Source organism: Seriola lalandi, unplaced genomic scaffold (assembly GCF_002814215.2).
Source record: "Seriola lalandi dorsalis isolate HSWRI2012SDOR001 ecotype SW California unplaced genomic scaffold, Sedor1 jcf7180002054795, whole genome shotgun sequence".
Lineage (NCBI taxonomy): Eukaryota > Metazoa > Chordata > Actinopteri > Carangiformes > Carangidae > Seriola > Seriola lalandi.
The window spans coordinates 4,521,822-4,544,808 of record NW_019525348.1 but is presented as its reverse complement, the minus strand read 5'-3'; the positions used below and the strand labels follow the sequence as shown (position 1 = coordinate 4,544,808).

General features: G+C 40.4%; 1 protein-coding gene across 1 annotated transcript; it reads right to left on the bottom strand.

The window, feature by feature from the left end:
- Window positions 1-1,542: 1,542 nt before the first annotated feature.
- On the bottom strand, window positions 1,543-16,397 carry socs5b (suppressor of cytokine signaling 5b). Its single transcript, XM_023425771.2, has 2 exons — window positions 16,047-16,397; window positions 1,543-9,797 (listed from the first exon to the last, which is right to left on the bottom strand). Exon 2 carries the CDS (start codon window positions 9,776-9,778, stop codon window positions 8,087-8,089), a length of 1,692 nt encoding a protein of 563 aa, XP_023281539.1. The 5' UTR covers window positions 9,779-9,797; window positions 16,047-16,397; the 3' UTR covers window positions 1,543-8,086.
- Between the last annotated feature and the right edge of the window lie 6,590 nt (window positions 16,398-22,987).

Below are 22,987 nucleotides of genomic sequence, written 5' to 3'. Positions count from 1 at the left end.
GGTGGGGGTGGGGGGGTCATCTGTCTATTGGGGAGAAAGGTTGAATCACACGGTAGGTAAGACTACAGGGGTAGAGCTCCGAAAATACTTTATAACTCAGAGATTTTCATTCTACATCTGTGTTTCATGCATTCTACCACTGCGTTACCTTTATTCTTATTTACTTACTGTATCCTATTAGTTACGGCTGCAAATTCTCAATTTGTCTATTGTGATCATCCAAATCAATCCAAAGGACAGATATGAATCTTCTTTTGTAAGCACAAATAAACACAATCATTTATAAATATTAGCTCATTTAAGTTGTTTTGGCCTGTTCATAGTTGATTTCGAAATCATTCCCAGAGAAGCCTGTTTGAGTTTTTCTATGGTGTCTGTTGTTTATCTAGTTTACAGACAGAGGTCGCTCACCGGTGAAGCCATTCTTGCCCTTTTTGGGGTCCACAGCTTGAGATCCCATTCCTCCCTGTTGCTTTCCCAGTGGGACCTACAGTCCAGGTGACAGTCCATCAACTTACAAGTCTTTGAGGTTTCATATTTTATCTTACTTTAGTCAGTCGAGCTGCATCACAGCTTCCAAACCAACTTAGGCCTGCAGTACTGAGTTCTCCATTAAAAGATTTTTATTTTATCTGCAGAATGATTGTACTTGTGTGTGTGTGTGTGGACCAATTGTTAAATTTATGGAATTCCCTCGTTAAGGAGGATTCATGAAATTGATTTCTATCCTTTAGGTATTTAAATTGATAAAAAGAATATGCGTGGTAAGACTCTAGGTTTTGCTAAATTGAAAGTATGTTGTGTTGTATAATATCTGATTTTATGAAGTTACACTGCTCTTTTAAAATAACCAAAAAACCAAAACAGATGTTGCATCAATGTTTTTCTGCTTATTGTAGCTCTGCATGGTTTGCACACCATCTTCAGTAGGCTGACTTTGCCGTCTCACTGTTATACATCACTATGGCATCTTCTCGTCTTACATTTGTTTGCAACTTGGCACTTTATCTGTTTTCAGTTTGCCAAAGGACTGCAGATGAAAACTTACTGGCTAAGATTGTAACAACATTTTGTGACATCTGGAAGAAAAATAATTCAATTTGAAAGTTAATTATAGAATTTAAAATAATAGCATCTGCCCTAATGAGCTGCATGGGTCAAAGGTTACAACTGTAAATACTATGCACATTTTAAAATTATTGGCAAATAGGTTTTTGGATGTTTTACTACGCGCCTCAGGTAAAAACATGCTACTGAAGGGAATAACTATGAGTGAAACATTTGACCTGAATCCACTACTCAATGAAATTATGATTTAAGTGTCATGTGATCAACACATTTGGTGAGCAACTTATACCTAATGTACTAGTTGGAGAGGTAGAGTTAAGAGTAAGATATGTGGAATATACTGATTGCTGAGACTTTGGTTTCAGTGATCCATCACCTTCAACACCCAGATGTCACCATGGCTTCTGACCAAACCACACACCACCAATTAGTGTAGTGCAGCATGATAAAGAAAAAAAAAAAACATACTCCATATTATATCATGGGCCAGTGTGGATTACACTTAACAGTTTTATTTGGAATATTAAGACAATGAAGCATAAGCCAAGCACCAAGAGTGACAGCTACAAGTGTCGCATCATACGGCTCTTTAAAAATGAACAGGTTATACTGGAAAACAACAGTTTTTTTTTTCTCTTTGAATGGTGAAGCAGATACACAGAACAGACAGTGAGATGTGAACATGATTATGCCATTTACACGCTCCAAATCCTACCTGACAGCAGAAGAAAAGAAGAAAAAAAAGAAGAGAAAAAGAAAAAGAAAAAGCAAGGAAAAGCAGAAGAAAATGGAACAGCGATATTCGTCTGACTACAGCTTGGTCAGCCTGTGGCAGTGGCTGCAGCCCTGGATTTAAAAGGGCTTTTGTGATTGGTCAGAACGAATAAGGCAGTCTGGGAACACGGCAGCGCTGCAGAGTGACAACCATTAGTTCCCATCATTGTCAAGTCCTGTTGCCTCGGCACCCACATCCACACAGCAACCAATGTGCACATACAGCATTAAAGTGACAGAGGATTGCAACCATTGTTACACTACACTCCATTGCATATTAGGGAGAAGTAATAATGAAAATAATAATTCTTTCATACATCTTTTTCCGTTTGTATATAGCACTTAACCCAGCTTTCTAAAATATATATGGGAACAAGGAAAAAAAATTTAAAATATCTTTTTTTTTTGTTTGTCCTCTTAACAGCTGAAACCATGAGTCGTACCGAGGTGGGGGGTAGGAGTCTTACATCCTGGGGTGTTGCTGTTGTTGCTGTAAAAAGGGACAACTAGCGACATAACCAGCCTGTCTCTCATCCAGACCAGACCCAGTGGTTTCTTGCCACAAGCGAGGCTCTCATAGTGCAGCTAAATAGTGTCATACTTATTACAATATAAGGTCAAAATAGTTCAATTCATGGCATTTTGGTTTTTTTTTTTTAAGAACATAGAATATACACATAAACACCCATCTTTGTTTTCCCTTTTTGTGGGGGAGTCACACACAAAGGTGGTGCTGGCTAAATGTGGTCCATCTTTACACATCCCTGGCTAAGGGTGGGCTTGGTGGGAGGGTGTGGTGTGTGTCAATACCTGGGGTAGTGTAGGTGTTAGAGGAAATGTCATGGTGTGTGCAAATGTGTGTGTTCCAGACAGTTAATGCACCACAGAAGAATAAAATGTCTTTTCATCAGGCTCCTAATACATAACTCCCATCATTCATCATACATACAATGTTTTTTTTTTTCTTCTCCTAAATCTACGGGTTATATGGCAAACATGTGCTACGCTTAACATCAGATATTTCCCATGGGGAAAACTGGGTTGAGAGGGTCCTGGGACTCTCCTTGCAACGGGCCTGCCTGAGAATAAGGGGGGTGGGGCGGGTGGAACAGGGGCAGAGAGGCATTGTTCACTGGAGTCACTGTCATCACCCCTCACAGTCGACTCTGCTTCCCCTCCACTGGAACCCTCGTGTGGCTCTGTCCATACACTAATATACTGCCACACAACACACACGCATGCACAGAGTCTGCAGCATGCTGGAGCATACACCTCTATCGACAAAGCTTACAACACCTGAATATAAGTGAAATATTTTCAGGACCACCGGCTTCTTCGCAACACTCACACAAGTCTCGCCATCTTGAGCTAATACACATACAGTGCTGTCCACAAGTATTCGGACAGTGAGACATTTTCAGTCGTTTTGACTCTGTAGTGCAGCATACTGGTAATGAAACAATGACTATGAGGTAAAAGTGCTAACTCCCAGTCCTTTTCCTACATTTGAGAGTGTTCAAATCCATATTGGGTGGACAGAGTGGGAATACTGGCTTTTTTTTAAATATGCAATTTCACGTCAAAGCAGGCGAACAATGATCCTTATCACACAGACAGGACCAAGAGGAGCCAAAACAGGTAAAGTCCTGATCTCAGTCCAACCGAGGACGTTCACTTCCTGATAACCAGACTGAAGGCAAAAAGCTCCCAAAACAAGTAGGAATGAACATGGATGCAGCTCCAGGCCTCGCAGAACATCAGCACAGACAGTGTCTGCCCATGTATGTGCAACTTTTGAGACTTTGGTACTGCAAAACATGTTAGACCAAATTTTAGTATGAAAGTAAATGTGTTAAATTTGAGGAACTGTATAACTCCTACCATGATCACCCAATATAGATAAAAATCCTTAAGTTAAACCTTCAAGTTGTCACTTAGCTGAACTGTCATTTCAAATATGATGGAGTAAAGAGCCAACATTACAAAAAACACTGTCACTGTCCTAATATTTGCAGACCTGCACTGTAGAACACAAATACACAATTAAAGTGCTATTTACTTCAACAAATCCCTCGCCCTCTCTGTGAGCACATTGTAGCACGTTCAGTGAGCCAGCTCCATCTCTCCTAACATCGCCCTAACAGGGTTCGGAGAAAAAGTAGAGGGCAGGACAAACAGGCCTTAAGTTCACTCTAAACCAAAGTCACCTCTACATCAACACAATGATGTTAGGGATGTGGCCAGATGGAGAGAGCAGTTGGATATAACAACAAAAAAAAATAAAAAATCACCTCCCGTCATACAGCAGCCATAAGGCAACACAAAGTGGCCCTTATAGTACCCAGTAAATTTATATCCCCACATGGTAAAATTAGCCTGTGATTAGTGCCCACAAGTGGGGTGGGGCACGGTAAGGCGTTATATGCTATTGCTAAGCAGCAGCATGATCGGCAAGTGGCAGTGAGCAGTGTGTGGGTTTTCAAAATTCAGACCCCTTCACTTTATTGTGTTGTAGATTTTATTTTAAACTATGGTGAGGCAGGGGTCAGGACAAGGATATAAAACCATTTCTAAAGCTAACAATTGTGAAATGGAAGAAGTTTGGAATCAATAGGCTAGACAGAGTCACCAGGTAAAAAGAGCCCTGGTCTGAGAGGTGACTCTCACTCACTCTAACAGAGCTTCATAAGTTTCAAAAAATTTGAATAATGAATTAAGGGTCTGAATGCTTTTGTAAATGGGATTTCAGTTTTTTAATAAATTAGCAAAAATTAGTAAAAACATGTTTTCACTTAAAAAACATTGGATTATTGAGTGTAGATTGATGGGCAATTTCAGTCATTTATAAAATCAAATCTATAAACACAATAAAGGGGTCTGAATACTTTCTCAAGCTGCTGTCTGTATTTCTTCTATTTGACAGTGTTGGATGCTAAAAATTATGAAGCATAAAAGTGCACATGCAAGCAACTAAAATGTCAGCCTTATCCCCCTCCTCCTAACATTCACTCCTGCCACTCTAACATATACAGGTGACTAACGTGTGGTTTTCATGATTTCTGACAACAAAGTGCCGGCAAGTGGAAAATGTTCCAGACTCTTAAGTGGGGAAATGTTCGATAAATGTTAATCAATCCACAATTTAGTATAGAAATTACAAATCGGTTTGTGAAATATCAATCCTTTACCTGCACATCTTTTACTACCTGCATAAAAATGATCTTACTGCCTGATAAATATGTGAAAATAGGACGAGTGTTGAGTTTCAGGGTGTAGATGGGAGCTTTACACGGCCTTGTCCTCCCTCATGAATATGTTGCAAAAAAGAGTAGTCTTCATACTATAGTATGGAATTAACTTTCATTTGTTTGTAAAGCTGATAATTTAGCTTAAATTTTAGCACCACTGAGCACTGCAATAAGCATTAGCCCAGTAGTTAATACACACAGCTGTGTGCAAGAACTTTGGTCACCGTCTCAGCTATTCATGGGCAAGAAAATGCACTTGTTCATGATTCATCCTCACTGATGAGAACAAAAATAACCTTTAACGTATGTGCGGGCTGATAAGACACATGAGCACACACACACAGACTAAAAAATGAACTAGTTTGACAACTTTTACAGATGAACCCTTCCAGTGATCATGAGCTCATGTGTGTTTCAGCTTTAATATTTCACTTTTACACATTAACTGCAGTGTTTTCATCAATGGAATTTCCAGATAATTGTATTTATTTTAGAACAATGTTCTCTGAACGCCTTAAGGTAATCTGTTTGTTTGCACCCACCTCATTCTCCCACAGTCTTGTGCACACGTTTGATTCAAAGTTCAACTACTTTCTTTTTTTTTTTTCTTTTTTTTTTTTTTAAAGCCAGTTAATATGTATTTACTACTAATTAAGATTAAGGACAAACATGTTGCTGATGGCCAACTCAGGCACTGTCATCAGAAGTTGGATTATTCTGATCAACATGCTCACAGTTGAGAGCTAACCTTCCTGCCCTCTCATTAGGATTTGTTTGTCAAGTTGCAGCCAAGAACCTACACATGTGAGGGCTGGAAAAACATGGATATCTTGAGCTGAAATATGCTACAGTAGGGCTGGCATTGGACCCTCTACCAACCTAATACTACCACACAAGCCATAATATAGCGAAGGACTAATGCACGCATTAGTGAGTGAGAACAGATGTAGCTAATGTAAAACTTATCATTTCAATAACCTGTCATATCTTAACCAACATAGCACCACTACAGTTTTTTTTCCCCCATTGAGCTTTAAGCTCATGCACGTCTTCATTGTTATTCTCTTCAGTCTCATTTTATAGCATCCGAGTGCACTGTGTTGAAGCATCTGCACGAGGTTTGGACTACAAAGCAACTGATTATGAAACAAGACAAATGGTTTTCTAAAAGGCACATAGGTTACACTTATTTTCTCTTCACACCGAGAACACAACAGAAATGACTGGATAGCTAGCAGTGTTTTTGTCCCACATAACTGAAATCATTCAGATTACATAACTAAAGCTCTCAAGTATATACCAACCTCTTGAGAGTCAAGTGTTGCCTGCACTCAATGCTATGACTATAAATGCAACCGGGCAATGAGGGGATTTCTTGGGGTAATTAGCTGTTAAGTGCGAGACATTAACTCCCAAGAAAAGCCTGCATGACCTCTTTCCTGTCGGTGACACAGTGCTCTTCATTAAAACAGCTCAACATATTTTAACATGTTTTCATAAAAGAAATATAAATTCAGGCAGGAAAGGGTTCTGCAATCTAATCGTGGGAGTTTTAATTCATCTTCACAAGCAGATTATTTTATGACGTTGTCTGTCTGGCCCATTCATCATCTGTTACTAAGGGGGGGTCTCCCATGAAAAAGCCCATTATCTATCAAGCCTCACTGGTGTGAGCAGACCAGCTCACTGTTGTGTTTAAAGGGACACTGGCATTTTGAATTTTCATCGATTGTCTTCACCTAGCACTTGTCACACGCACCCTCAACTCCTCAGAGAGCACCTGTTAGCATTCCTTTAAATAACCACAGGGCACAGCTAGCTGCACCAATGTTACTAGTGCCTGGTTAAAATGGGAGAAAAATAACCAACTTGAAAACACAGGGTCCACGCTTTCAGTGTCGCCAGATGCCACCCAAAGGTGCTAACTGAAAGAAGCAGGTGTAAAACTAAACACTAGAAAGCCGTAGCACGATTCAAATGTTACCTTTGGAGCTAAATTTCATACAGGAAAAAAATTAACTGGGTGCCTATGTGCACAATAGTGTGCAGAGTTGAAGAGCCTGTGGCCAGTGAAGAACTGACAGACTGCTTTGACATCTGTAACCATGGCAAGAACTGTCAGAATATTTCCTTACAGTCTGTTTCAAAAGCAATTCTGCACAGCGGGGGAAAGAAAGTTGACAGGTTTAGATTGCTCACTAAATAGTACACAGTAGACTGATTTATTATTCATCATTCACCATTACTGCTTAAGGAGGAACTAGTGTTTTTAAGGACTAGAGTATTATCCTTAAAAGCACTTATTTTCCCTGATGTGCTGTCCTGAACTCTCTGGACCCTCTTAGAATCTGTCCTCGTCTCTGGCTCAGGTGATACTCATGCGTGCAAAGAGATGGCAAAGAATGTGCCTTATGTAGCTCTATCCATGGGACAAGCTCTGACTGCAATATACCAATAGCACCTCCAGATGCCCTCTCAACCCATACACACCTTAAACCCTCTTGGGAAGGTGTATCCACTAGGTGCTTTGACAAGCTTAGGAAATTAAAAAAATATATAAAGAAAGCACAAAGTGAACTGTACAACATAGCCATGTGGGCCTAAATAGCAATTTGGGATGAACAGGGGAGGCATGCAGGCAGGTCTACAGGCAGGGTGATGTTGTGGGATCAGGCAGACGTTTAGCACAAAGCAGGAGAGAAAAGACACAAAGCACTGATATTTGTGCCTTCCCTCCCTGTCAAAACAACCTGTTCAACACAAAAACATGTGCTTGCCAGACAGCATTATACTGAATATAATCATATGTATTTTCTGTGATGTAAGTAATAACTAAAACAAAGATTAGAATGAATCTTGTATAGCTTGTTATATTTAAATTCCATCCCCCACCAGAAAGAGAGCCATATCAGCATAGCCTCTAATTGGCTAATGAGGAATTTCTCAAGTTCTGTGATCCTGCTGCAGTGTGTGTACAGGCAATGGAGAAGCCCGCCCTATTTGACCTTGAGTGGCGGTTCCCTCTCCAGCCAGCGAACTCGTACTTTCTGTTTATAGTGATACTCCTTGAGGAAGTCCTGCAGGGCAGGGGGCAGCGGCAAAGAGCCTATACCATCGTATGTGGTCCAGCGGCAGATGGCAGCTCGTGCCAAGTGCTGCAGGCCAAAGGGAAAGGTTCGATGGAGAGGTGCTGTGAGCAGCGGTTCAAAAAACATGCAGGCGCTGGGGTCCTTGTAGTGCTCCAGCAGTCCTGTGACGGTGGAAGAGTGGAAAACACAAGGGTCATGGGCGTCAAAGCTGAAATTGTGGTTCCACTGCTCGATGCGGGCGTGCAGTGAGCGGTTGTAACGGCGGAAGCTAACGGAGAAGAGGTAGTCCTCCTGGGCTGAGTCACGCAGTAGGAAGGTGCCTTCCGGCCGTCCATCCAGCAGTGCCTCAGCCTCGTAGCGGTCCATCACACCCCAGTAACAGGGCAGAGCAGTGATCTGCAATAGGTCCGGCACCAGGCAGTGGATGTAGTCTATCTGGGTGTGAACCTTCCACGGTCCAGGTTGCTGCCGGCTCAAGTGACCATCGCCAGAGGCGTGCCTCTGCTTAGGCCTCCTGGCCTGTAGACAGAGGGTGGTCGAATCCTCCTCAGAGTCACAGTCCTGGGCTGATGCTGAAGCCCCCAACACCTGCCCACAGGCCCCTGATGATCCAGCGCCCACAGAGCTGCCAGTCCCTGAGGCCCGGCCATCCCCAGAGGCCTCTCCTATGCCAGGAGCCATCTTTGGTCCCAGTTTGTAGAGAGAGGAGCCTGGCACTGAGGCCTCCAGGGTGTGGATCTGTGCATTAGGTGGTGGGTCCACACCTTCCTCAATGCTAAGTCTGCGGCGCTCACGTAGACGTTCCTCTTCATCCTCAGGAGAGGGGTGGGCCGGGTCAAAGGCATCAAGCAGGGCAGTGGAGGAATGCGGGCTGACCGGTGCTGTGTGTTGCTTGATCAAGTGCCACTTGTGAGCAAGGTCTGAGCCTGGTGGGAAGGGGCAGGTCTCCAGCATGAGCTCTGTTAGGTGAATCTTACGTTTGGAGGTGACAGGGTTCTTAGTTGAACGGGAGCGTCTACGAGTAGGCAGGGGTAAGCACAGTCCTACTGTATCACTTAGCCGCTGGCGCAAAGACCGAGCATTTAGACTGCGTCCTCCAGATACAGAGTCGCTCATCTCCTGGATGGAGCTGACTGCGTAACGCCTGTCCCTGCGATTACCACTCCCCCTTAAACGGCCAGACCGCCTATCTGCCTCCAGAGAGCTCTGGGTTTTGGTGGAACATGAGTGTTTTTTCTTGCCCCCCCATGGAGCATGACGGGAATAGGAGTCTCTCCGGGCCAAGGGAACACCCCCTGATCCTCCCCGCACATCCTCAGTGTCCTTGTCAATAGTGATCTCTACTATCTGAGGGATGTCCGACACACAGTTGTGATGGCGGCGTCCTGATGTTACCATTGGCACTGGTAGGAGGCTTCTTGATGGACTGGAGGCTCCTGATGCATCCACATCACCTGAGCTGCCCCCTTGGCCAAGATCCACCACACAGTGGACGGCATCTGCCTCAACCCTGCTTTCACTGGGTCCTGAACTGTTGTTGTGAAAGAGTGTCTGGCATTTGCTCTTCAGGTTGCTCCACATGTTGCCCACTTTCTTCATCAATAGGAGCCCCTGGGACCTGGAGGAAACAGGAGACAAAACTGATTAAGTCACAGGTGGAGAAATCTTGCAACAGCAACGGCACCTATATTTAATACTGAGGTACAAGCTATATAAAGAATGTCCTACATTTTAATTCCCCAGACTACTGTGTATCTAGTAATTAGACATGGTGTGAGTGTAACGGGGCCAAAGTGTCTGAGAGGTGGGTGAGCTTGAGTAGTTGGAACAGCAGAGTTGGGAGTTGCCAGGCAGACGTGCAGGGACACAAGGCCACAGCTATAAATGAACCCAGGATCTGCTCACAGCTGATCTGCTGGTATGTACTGTATTACAGAGCCAGTCTAGACCTGACCAAAAACTTTCCCTGTAACAGCAGCAGACAGGGCACACATACATGCACATACACACTCACAAATGCCATTGATTTATCACTTTCCTAGAATTTGACAGATTTGGAAGTAGTGGCACCAAACTGTGTTTGAATTTTACAGTGAGCAAAGTCACCACAGGTATGTGGCCTGCCAAACACAAAACCTCTAAGGATTCCATAATGCAGCATTTCCTTTCCTGTTTCAGTTTTTTTTTTCCTATACTTCATAGATTTATTAAGGTATACATTTTATTGTTGCCAGTAAATCCAAATCCCTGTAGTAAAAACATTCTGATACCTGAAAACCTTACCAATTTGAAACATCTCTGAAACACTTTAGGGCCTCACACTTAAGTTTTAGTTCTTTGTTCCTAAAAGTGAATTACTACACTGTGTTTGGTCATTTACTGCTTGAACAAAACAAATTTTATTCCATTCTCAAGAAAACTTTATACAGAAACTGACAACATGATCAAACTTTATCCATGCATATGAGCTGCAAGCAGTGAATCATATGATGCAGGTAAGAATATGCACTTCAATTATCAGAGTTCTCATTCAAATTTAAATCCCCAACCCTGTCAGCATTCATTGCATATGCTATTCACTAACACACAGGAACTCAAAGACATTAGTCCCTCTGTGGCTCGTCTACCTCACTTCCTCCCACACCTTTTTTTGATAAGCTAATTCAATATGCTTCTGGGCTAAAAGCAGCTATCCAACTACCTGGCATCATGTCGACCTGCATGCAGACTTTGCCTCCAAATATTGATAAAGACATTATGGATTTGCACAGTCAGCTGTGAGAGACAAGGAACCTGTGATGCGCAGGAAATCAGACCAGTCTTCAGCACATGACTGATTAATTTGATTTGCTGAGGGCAGTTCTAAGGCTATCACTAACAAACTCTTGACATCTCTCCAGACTTGGCCATAGTCATCCTACAAACTGACTTGGTCTGTACTCACTACTAAAAGATTTCTGTGATACAAACACCTACAATTAATTTGTTGCTATGAAAAAATGTCTTATTGATACAGCTAAGTTAAACTATGAATGTGACAAGACTAATGACTCTTATTCTGATTTAAATGTGGGAGCACACAATATGCCTGAGAAAGTGCATTGTCTGGTCTGTTGTACGTCTTCCTCTTATTCTCTTATGCGGCAGTGCCAGTACCTAAATCCACAACTGGCCTTACACTCCCAATCTGATTGCCACTGGCTTCAGATGGAACTCCAAAGAAAAACTAGACATATTTTCTAACAAACAACATCCAAAGCAACGCTCCCACATGCTTTTCAGCACCAAATAATTTTCCTGATCAATTTCATTGTACTAATATCTATATGCTGCAATTAAATTATACTTGCTTAACTATACTTAAAAATATGTTGGGTGAAAATGACAATCACTAGACCTGGTTTAAAACGTTTTTTTTCAAAGCTGTAAAACTTCCTCCCTGTCATACACAACAAAGCCTATGTCAGCAATGCAACACACACACACACACACACACACACACACACACACACACACACACACACACACACGCACGCACGCACGCACAAACGCACACTGCAAGCTGTGGCCAGGAGTTTGCTACTACATTTGAAAACAAAATTATATATTATAATTTTTTATGCATCTGATTTTGGTTATGTAAAATGCCAGGTGAATTTACTTATATTTACCTATGATTAAATTATATTAAAATGTTCTTTTCATTTTAGAGTCTTTTTTATTATTGTTGCTAATGCTTGTACTATGAGGCTATGTGTGTTGTTGCAGGTCCTTAGTAATAAAACTTAGACCTATTAAATCAATAGTTGGCCATATTATTAATCGACCATTAAAAGCTTATAAAATACAAAGTGCATGTTTTTCTTATTGAAGCCTTAATTTAAATAATGATGTGGCCCGTTTTCTTTGCAAACACAATTAGATCATTTAATTTAGTAAACACCAAAACACAAGGTAACTACTTAAATCCCAATGCCCAACATTGCTCTTTCTGCTTCTGCAAATCCTTACGCAACACGTGGCCCTATCAAATTAAAAAGATTTTTCTTTGTCATATGGTTATTGTCAACTGATCAATGCTGCACTGAGAAAGGACTGTAGCGTTCAATTGCCTTTACTAATGGGAAAAAGTTAAAATGGGTGTCCTAATCTCCTAACACACTTACTTCTGTTTATATAAATTTAAGATTGTGAATATATATTTAAGCTGTGAAATAGGAATCACAGAACACTGTGATCCCTAGCTGATCAAAGAACTGTGAATTGATCCATCATTTATGCAGGTAAGAAGAGCTGACTCCAGTTTGGGTGAACTTAAATTTGCAACATGTCACCAAGGTGAGAAACTCTTTTTAATGTGCCATTCCTGTTGTATGGAAAACCACTGGCATTGTGCCCACAGCATGAGCTCTGATTATAACTCCTCACTTTATGGCAAGTGTCCACAGTGTGTGGAACTTCAGCTGTCCCACGTATGCACAAATAATGCTGTGCCAACTGAGTACATCTTCATTAAGCTAATGCTTACCTTATGCTGCAGCCATTAACTGATTTATCAATCAACCAATCAAAAGAAAATGAATTGCCAAGGGATTGTTTTCTTTGAAAGTCATTTTCAAGCAAAAGCTAAACACTGGACAGTTCCAGGTTCTCAGATGAATATGAATAATATAGGGTTCTGGACTGTAGTCACACAAAAAGAGATATTTGATGACATAGCCTTTGTGCTGAAATATGTGCTGTGCTATTTTCTTTTTACAGTTTTCTGGGCCAAATGATTAATTGAGAAAATAACTGGCAGATCAATAAATAATGGAAATAATAATTTATTGCAGCCCTACTCTCAACAGTGATTGGTGATCAATAATCACCATTCCAAGCAAACTCCTTCACGTTGGAAATTAATTTAATGGTAAGGTCCAAAACTTCTTACTGCAGCCAACTGACTGATTGATGCTTCACATTTATTTAGAAAATGTTCCAATAATTTGCGATGCTCCAGATACACACCTTCTGTAAATGGATCATGTATTAGCCAGGCATGACTGAACTGCAATAAATAATGTACCTTACTCACTGTTTTCATAAATTTTCACACAATTTTGTAAACCACCTATAACAACGTAAACCAAACTCTGCAAAAACCAAAGAAAATAATGACATATAATGTCTCTGCTTTTAGTTAAGAGATGGCATGCCTCATGTTACACACAGTTTAACAGATTTAACAGTAATCTGAGAAAGACATTTAAATACAAAAGCAATAGTAATCAACTAATTAGGTATAACAATCAGGAGAGAGAAGGTGGGAGCAGTGCATCTCTACCCACAACCCACATGACAGTTTAACTGAAGTGTTACGTAAGCTATTTATGATTTCAATATCTTGGCTCCATAGCATACTAGCACATCTTGACAATTTCAAGATTTAAACTAACTTAGACAATCAAAAGGTTTCACCAAAGAAGCAACATGGCTCAAAATGTACTTGAACTATTTGTCCGGCCAATCTGTCTTTAGAAATCAAAACATGCAAACAACTGCCTCTCATTCGCCAACATTTTTGTTGGAGCACAAAGTCTTACCAGCCACAGCCTAAATTTCCCAGATTTGTCTTTATTCTGTAATTGCACTTACAGCAAGAAAACACTGACCCTCGAACTATGACTGCATATTCACACCCTGCTGTTTAACCTCCAAGATAAACTGGAACTGTGAAGCTAATGTTTTATCAGTTACATCTTGAGAGGCTGGATTTTCCATCCGGGTTGGTGTGTTTTATCCCTCAGCTTGGTAATCGCTTAAAAAATACAAACAATGAAAAGTTCCAGTGACCAAGACACATGGCTCAAAGGGGGCAGGATTTCCAAAACTTCGTAAATTGTGACCAAGTATGATTAAAACATGCCTATAACTTAACCCTATGATTGTCACCGCAATTTAAAAATAATAAATGACAAGTGTTCAGAAGATTAACCTTACAAGCCAGGAGACAGAATGTTGGGAGTTGAACCACGAAAATGTAAGAATTACTGCAAATGTGAAGGAATGACCAACGAGAGCTGAAACCTCTATAATCTGCCCTGTGTCCTCATTAGCATGGCTCGGTTCTTATGAGATATCAAGGAAACTGTTGGAGCTATCCAAAACAGACAACATTAATAATACTGGATGTCTGACCAAACAACAACAAAGTTCATCACCTTGTAGGTCAGTGCATTTATTAAATGCAAACCACTGTCATGACCTCGAACTCTTACATCAGACAATTTGCAGCAATGCATTAAACAAAAGCTTGCAACAACATACTCCATTTGGTGCATATCTAAGTTACAATTTTCACATTTAACCCTTGCTCTTCTTATGTATACTTTACAACCAAGAAATGGGTTTGTATGTCTACAGAAGGACACACAATGTTTAGGCATTTCATATTGAAGATTTATGCCGAGAATTAACTCCACTTAGCTAATTCAACAGTGATTTTTTTCAATATAGCCGTCCTATATAATTCTTTATGAGTCGCGACTGATAACAATGGCCACACCAATAGTGCAAACCAGTCCACAACCATTTAAAGTCTCCCTGAAACAGAACTAGGCTACTTCTACTCTCCGGCAGCCCAACACACCCATTCTCCAGGGATCACACTGATCTAAGAGAGGGCTGGAGAGAAGACAAGATTAAGGGAGGACGCCTTTTCTGCTCAGAACAGACCAGAGTTAATGAGATATCTGCAGCATCTTGCATTCTTAAAGATATGTGGGATGGCAGATAGCCATACAGGGTCTGCAAATGACTGATAAAAAACACTGATTCTTCCTATCATTTAAATCTCAACAATTATAAAGACTTTTAATAGAAATTTTGATATGACAAGCTCTGCATTTTTTCCTGCACTAAACAAGAGTCAGAATATATTTTTTGCTAAAAATAGACTTTTCAAATAGAGGCAGACTATGCACAGTCAAACAGATTCCTGAAACTCAATATTACATTGTTCTTGAGCACATCAACAGAGTATGTAAAATTATTATTCTACCCTTGTGTAGCTTTGTTCGTAGGTCTAACTCAATAATTAATAAAGTAAAATTCAAGTCATACAGGTAAGAAATCAGTAATTAATATTAGTTACGTCAAATTATGTGTAAAAGAATACCTTAACTTGCATTCAAATTCAAACACCGTTTAGAGTTAATGTTAACCTTAAGTTATTCCTACAATTTCAAAACTGCCTCTGTTGAATGTGATCTTGTCATGCAGATTAACGTGGACAGTACGGTTCCGTTACTCTAACGGATAAACTTACAGGTATGTCAATACAAGACCCACAATAATCGAGCTAAAACGTTGTTATAGCTGGTCTATAGAAATGGTTGGAAGGCCTTTAGGCTTACTAGAGGCCCCACTTTTCCCCGGTCCCTGCCAAGTTAGCTCACTTGCTAACACGTTAACCATCCACAGTCAGACCCAATACACCGCTAAATGTGGCTACAGCCGCGAAGATAACGTTAGCTAACCTCATATTGCCCAGCTGGCTGAGTGGCTCGAGTCAGATTTATAATATTTTTCAGAAGTAAATTAGAAACGTCTTTCTTTTAGTTGGCAACAGATGGCTAACATACAGTTCAAGCTTACGAGCTGTCAAAAATGCTAACCGTTAGCATTCCCTGGACTGGGGGTTTCTAACGTTTTAGTTAGCTTTGGCTAACCAGCCAGCTAGTGGGGTTAGCGGGTTAGCTTTTGAAAAATCGACACAAAAGATTATAGAAATATGCCAAGTGGTGCAGTGATGTTTAAAGATGCTGCGTAGACAAATGTGACATGCGTGACAAGTAATGGTTTGTTTCTCGAATTCATATCTTACCCTTGTGCCTTGTGAAAGCCCTATTCAACTGCTCTCTTTGTCTGCAAAAAATGGCTATTAAGAGAAGTCAGGCATATATCCCCTTTGCGGACCACGGTGTCGGATGAAAGCACTAAAGGTACGCGGATACTTGACGGTATCATCCCGAATATTTTAACAATAATTAGTTAAATACTAATAAAAAATATTTAAAAAGTTAATTTAGTCTTTAAGTGCCGCGAAAGCCCGTTCTTCATCATGGTGGGGGTCTTCTCTTCTGCCGTGGTCGCTGCTGCCTCTAGCAGCCAATATGACGGCGGTCTCAGCCGACAGAGAGCCGGAGAGGCGGACGATGTTCAACGTGAGTGAACCCGACTGACAGCGGCTCAGTCCAATGGAGGAAAAGGAAAAGGCGGCCACTTCCGACAGAGCACGCGGATAGGGAATGCCCTGGAGCTGGCTCCTCGTGACGGGCGTTCTGTGGCTCCAATGAACGGGCAGAGGAGGCTGAGGCTGTCCGCTGGCAGCTACTTGGAAACGTGGAGAGGTGAAGTGATGCTGATGGTGTCCCGGCCAGGCCGGACTACTGGCTCACTGATGTCATTCAGGTAAGAAGGCCAGCAGTGGCTCTGCCTGTGAAGTCAATGAAACCACGGGGAACGAGCCAAGCGAGGAGGAATAACTTAATTTCACAATTAGGATCAGACAGTCATAAGTAAAGAATGTATAATAATAACTACAATAATCACATTACTCCCACCAATATGACTCCTATTATCATCATACCCAAGGCTCGATAACCAACTGGGCAACTGTTCTTAGAACCTGGAAAGCTCAAGACTTAATGTCAACTGGTTTTTACTCATTTAATTTGGATATATTTGTGAATATGCACAAACGTAAAGTACAATATTAACTGACATGATAAAGGCCTTAAGATATGTCTTGCTTTATACCTGATGTCCTGTCTTGAAGAGGGGCCACATGTTAGAATCTAGTTTTAAAATCTTCACTATTCCAGTTTAGTGCTTTCTTATTGTATATTTCTTGACATATTACTTTGTTTTGTATTCAGTCAAATTACCACTGAGCAAATGGGGGACTGGGAGTATCCCAGCATAGAAAAACCTTACACATTACACAGAGAGTGAGCCGAATAGGTGGTTAGGGGGGCCCAGAAGCTAATTTTTCCCCTGGAGCTTTTAGCACGGTAATCTTGTCATACCTGCAAGCTTTCCTGGCCACATCAATTGGACTTTAAAGTACAGAACAAAGTCCTTTATCCACAAAGAAAACAAGAAATAAAGGTATTAATTAGTGGAAATGTCAGGCTGGCAAAAAACTACAGTCCCCCTAAGTGAAATAAAGTCAAACACTTATTAATGCCACACTCTCAAACCTTAAGTGCTGTAGAATTAGATATGGCATTATATGGCCGTGATCAGTGAATATGTGTCATAACTTGTACCAAAGTAAATCTTTGAACAATTAAAATGTCTGAAAGGAGCATTCATAGTCACTCTCACCCACACATGAAGTCATCTCCTGGAGTCGGATCATTCATGTGCACATGACACAAGGCGTAATGGGAAGTGGAAGTGGTGTGAGTAATGTAGTAGTTAGCTTGGAGCTGAGGTTGAGTTCAGGGGAAATCACCAGCAGCCCGAACACATTAGCTTTTACATCTCCGAGATGCTGATCTAATTTGTGCTTATGAAAGGAAATGAAAGAGAATTGTATTAGCACTGATTCTTCTGCCAGGAGTGATTCATGCTATTTTAGTCAGCGAGGACCTTTCCTACCAGGTCTATGCTGTTTCATCTGCAAGCAATCCACAGTGAGATATGATGACTCCCTAAGGTGTTCAGGGTGAATGAGTGTGATTCAGCTGGATCTGAAGGAGAAAGGTCTGATGACAATACCATATTCTCAGACCACTTCTAGTATAAATGCGAAACTATGGAAACTTCAGAGAGAGAAGTGTCCCAGCCTCCACACCTAACTATTTATAATGTTGATTGTTTTCATTTGTGTATGATTAGACTACTTGCAAATGATTGAAGGAGCAAGAGGTGGAGTTTATTCTACCAGGATCATTCTGAAAGTTTTAGGTGCCGTGTGAATAACAGAGAAGACTACACTATTGTTCAAGTGTTTAGTGAACTTTAATTTACTTCAGCAAGCTACGAGTCTGACGTCCAAATAAACTAATGCAAATCATAAGTGCTGACAGACAATGTTTTGGCATGGGGAGTCACTTAGTACAGAAATAGATTTGGATGCAGATCAGTCGGGATATTAAGTAGATGGAGTGAGACAGACATTTGGTCGGATGTTTAGTGAGCGGTTCATGTTCATTTTTCCTAGTAAGGTGACTAAGAAAATTACATGAGCATTATTTTGTGCGATGTGCAGATCATTTTTCATGTTGAAATCTTTCACAAAAACATTGTTTTTGGATCTGAGCTCATCCTGAATTATTCCAAGATTGCTGTTCATACTCAGTTTGCAATTCAATTTGTTCCTGGTTGAGAGGACGTGTGTATACAGTACACTCTTTTTAATCTGGGAGCAGCTCTTGGAATTGTGATTGTATAAAGGTAAAAAAGATAAATACAGGACAGAACTGATGCTATGATTTATAATAACTGCTGAATAATATTCAAGACTTCAGAAGACAGTAATCCCATATTCAGTAAACAGAGTATATGTATGTAGAGAAAGACATTGTTCAAAATAAAAGAAATACACATGGACTAAAAAAAAAGACAGAAACAATGAATAAATAAATAAAATAAAACATTTTTAACAAACTTAGTTCTCTTTTGAATGAACTGTATATTTAGAGTATCCGGGAGTTCCTCATGTAGTGACAATGGCAGTGTCGCCATCTTGTGGCTACAGTAAGGAAACAAAATTGCATTGACATGAGGTTCAGTTTTACTCATCCCTGGTCACAAAAATCCAAAATCTGCTGGTTGATTCGTCAAACGAAATTTTTATTCTCTTCATACTTTTAGAGTCGTATTAGCGGATCAGGTTTCATTTCATCCATGTTTAATCCAAGCACAAAATACATGCTCATCCTGCAGGAGCACTTATTATCAAAAGCTGCTCATCTTCAAGGTTTTTGTTTAGGACTCCCATCTTTTCCATTTTATGATTATATCAGTCATGAATTTTTTAATTAATCTGAAATATTTCCATTGAAATAAAGAATGCCTTAATAGTATCCACAGCTGATAATATAATAATTCAAATTTTAAGATTAAGATGCATCTATTGTATTTTAACATTTCACAAAACCAATTTCTATTTCCACACAGTGTGATGTAAATAAATGAGGATTCTTGTGCAAGTTGTACTGATGCAGGGAGAGGCTACTAGTGTGGGGACTTCTGGTCTTGCTGCCTCTCAGCTTGGGATTTTGTGTCACTGTTATGTCTTTTGTTGTCTTGCCTTAGTGTCTTGGTTGTCTTGAATTTATGTTAATGAATTCCATGGATTTGGTTGTTGATTGTTTTACCACCCATGGGTGGAGAGTAACATTGGTCCTTTTATCCAGTACATCTGTGTCCTATTAAAAGATAAAGATGAATACAAACTGTGAAACATTAGACATGAAGTCCAAGGAAGTGTTTGTAGAACTGTAAAACACAAGAGTGAAGGAGCAGATCGAGGACGAGAGAAAATGTAGTACTGTAGGTGTTGAGAATTCACAGGACACGGTAACTGCTAAATTGAGCAAAAGAAATGTGAAAGCAATTAGACTCTTCCAGCTGAAGGGGGTCAGGCAGGCAGGAGGCCGAAGAACCACATGGCTCCATGGCTGCGAGAGGAGATCACTCAGAGCAGCAGTTCAGAGCTGCTCAGTCACCAGAGGAAGACATATGATATGACAACAGCCTGGAGCTCAGAAAAAGCCATGCAAAAGACTCCAGTGCAAAAACATACTGTGGTCTCATGGATCAAAAATGAGTTAGCTGTGTGTCTGATGACGGTCCCACTTAACACCCTGTAAATAATAACCCAGCATCAATCCATTGTCAGGTTATTTTGTTATGTTTATCTTAATTTATTTCTATATAAATGAAATTAATGTCACCTTTTTCATTGCCATTGTGAAGACCATGTGAGCGAGTAAATGCATGAAGAATTGACTGAATTTGCTGCATCATTAGTGATGGCAGCATTGTGGCAGTCAGCACACACCAGAGCTTCATGGTGCCTACACAGTCATGCCTAACAGGATCAAAAGGCTGAATCATTTAAAACGAAACCAAACAATTCAAAGCGATAAAATGTGTTGTTTAGTGGAGGTAATTTTCTGTTTGTTTCTCTTCTGCACAGCAGAGAACTCAGGATCAGCTCCAGAGCAGCATCACTGATTTCAGGAAACTCAGGAAAGGAAACTTCAGCAGGGTTGTGGAGTATTAAAGGTGTCTCATCATTCATCATAGAAATGGATATTTTGGTTAACACTGTTTTATCAAAAATTTAGAGAGATTGGTTTTACAGCCAAGGATGTCTTAAGATGCTTTGGATATGTGGCATTTGGTGTTGCACATAGAACATTTAAAAATACAGAACCAGATAAAGAGAACGTTTACATCCAAATTAATGTGGAGCATCAAACCATTTCCCAGATGTTGAAAAACCAGCATGCAGATCCGTAATGCGGCTATTATAGATGTGACTGCTGTGCCAGATTCATTTTGATGAATGAGCTATAAGTGAGCCCAGACGTGATGTGGGTAGATACCAGCTTCCCTTTGAAGCACAAGACAGTCAGCAGGGTGAGGTCTGATCTCATGTTGAACAGGATGGATAATCTAAATTTGATGCACTGGTTTTCACTACCTGAGGGTGAAGCCCGGAAAAGCAAAGTAGCACCCAGGGACATCAAAAAGCAGCAAGTTAAGTGACATTGATGATCAGGCAGACACAGCGAGCCGCATGTCTGAAGAATTTGAACCATTTTCTAAATTATTCTATAATTAAAAAATTAAGTCAAATTAACATAAGGGTTTTCTTTACATTACAGAAGTTGACTTGTATATTATCGAACTGTAGATTACTCTGTATTTATTTTACAGTCAAACTCAAATCCACAGATTGGTTTAGCCATTTTCAAGCCTTTTATATTTGTAAAAAATTAAAGGCAAAGTTAAAGATTTGGGTTAGAGGTTAAAAAGTAAAGAATTGCTATAGAGAAGTGCAGAATACATGCAGTATTTGTTTTGGTGTATCAATTAAACAGGATTATACAGGTCTTTTGAGGTCTCATTAATGTGTCTCTCTGTTTAATTAGGTCAGTCTGTGTCCCTGAGAAGTGAGGGGCCTAAAATTGAAGGGAAAAAGATGTTTCTGATACACAGTCAAGTTATTAGAGGAAAACATTTTCTTTCTAAAAAACATCTTAGTAGTTTAACAAACATGCATGAAAAAAATGAGTGAATGAAATCATTTTTAGTCCAAAACTCACGGATAAGGTGTAACAAAGAGTTATCTGAAGGGACGATTCAATTGATATCATGTGGGCAGTGGAGTTAGGGATTACGCTGACTGACAGGAAGCCCTTTGTTCAGAAGGCTTTTCCACATCAGAGAAACCACAAAGTGTTTCACACCACATGTTCCAGTGTGATGTGTGTTGATGCTGGTCGCTTACGCATAATGTTTTAACTGTCCGACAGACAAAGGACCGCGCATGTCTAGGACAAAAAACAATGTTCTCAGAAAACGTAGAGGAAACTCTCAGGTGTAGTTGAAACTCTTAATGTTATAATCCAAGATTACGTATAGATTTGATTTAAATTTGTAAAAGCAACAACTGGTTAAGCAGCAAGTATAGAAAATTACATACACATAAGACATTGTCAGCACACAGTGCCCAGGTGTGCCAGGTCTGATGATGAGCCCAGGTACTGACAACCCTTTACCACACCCACCTCTAATACCTGTAAAAGGAAGCAGCCACACACAGGAAGCAACAGGTACACAGCTGGAGAGGGCTGTCACAACATGCAAACATGAACAAAGCAGTCACCACTGCAGGCCACGTGGTGGCCACCAAGTAGCAGCCACGTGTTGTATGTTAAAGAGCCACATCACACCAGTTCTGTGATTATGATGTCAAAACCCTATCTGGATTCATTTGTCCATTTTAATTAGTTTCCACAGAAAAGGGAGACGTTTTGTTCTGTCATTTGTAGGCTACCGCTTGCAATATGCCTGGCTCTTTGTTAGCCTAATGAACTCATTATTTCGATAAGCAGTCCCCTGATAGCAGATTTGATTTGATTCCACTTTTTCAAGTATTTCTATTAAAAATTTCTGACAAGGATTTCCACTCATAACTCAGAGGACACTTTAATGTGTCTACTTTTAGCTATTTTTTTGGTGTTTTCTCTATTAATCCAATCCTTGGAAGTGCAAAATTATACAAACAAAACAACAACACACTGTTCTAGGTTTGATTCCCTGGAACTGCAACATAATTGTGGGTGTGGTACAATTGTGGCCCTTAACCTCAACAGAGAACCAGAGAACAGGCTGTAATTTAGCATGGCCTCTTTTTTACTTATAAATTGTGCTTTCTTACATAGCTTGACATGATCATCTGACTTAATTGATCTTTGAGCTGATTCGTCTCTTTCCGCTCTGCTCACTCTGTTTTGCACGTTAAAGCTCTCGAGATAATCCTGTATTACATGGATGTAGGTGCTGTTTCTGTGTCAGACACTAATCAACAGACAAACAGAATCAGCATCACAACAAATAGCTACACACATTTATTTAGCAGAATCAGTTCTGCTCCTCAGGGTGCTCATCAGTACATCTAAGAAGCTTGTAATGTATTCAGTGAGGAGCACAATAAACCCACCGGGGCTACAGAACAGACACATATTATTGAGATACACAAAGTAAATTCACAGGGGGAGAGATGCTATGATATATTTT

What these genes read in the sequence shown, in the direction of transcription:
- socs5b (XM_023425771.2), bottom strand. Translation starts at nt 9,778, where the DNA reads ATGAAGAAAGTGGGCAACATGTGGAGCAACCTGAAGAGCAAATGCCAG.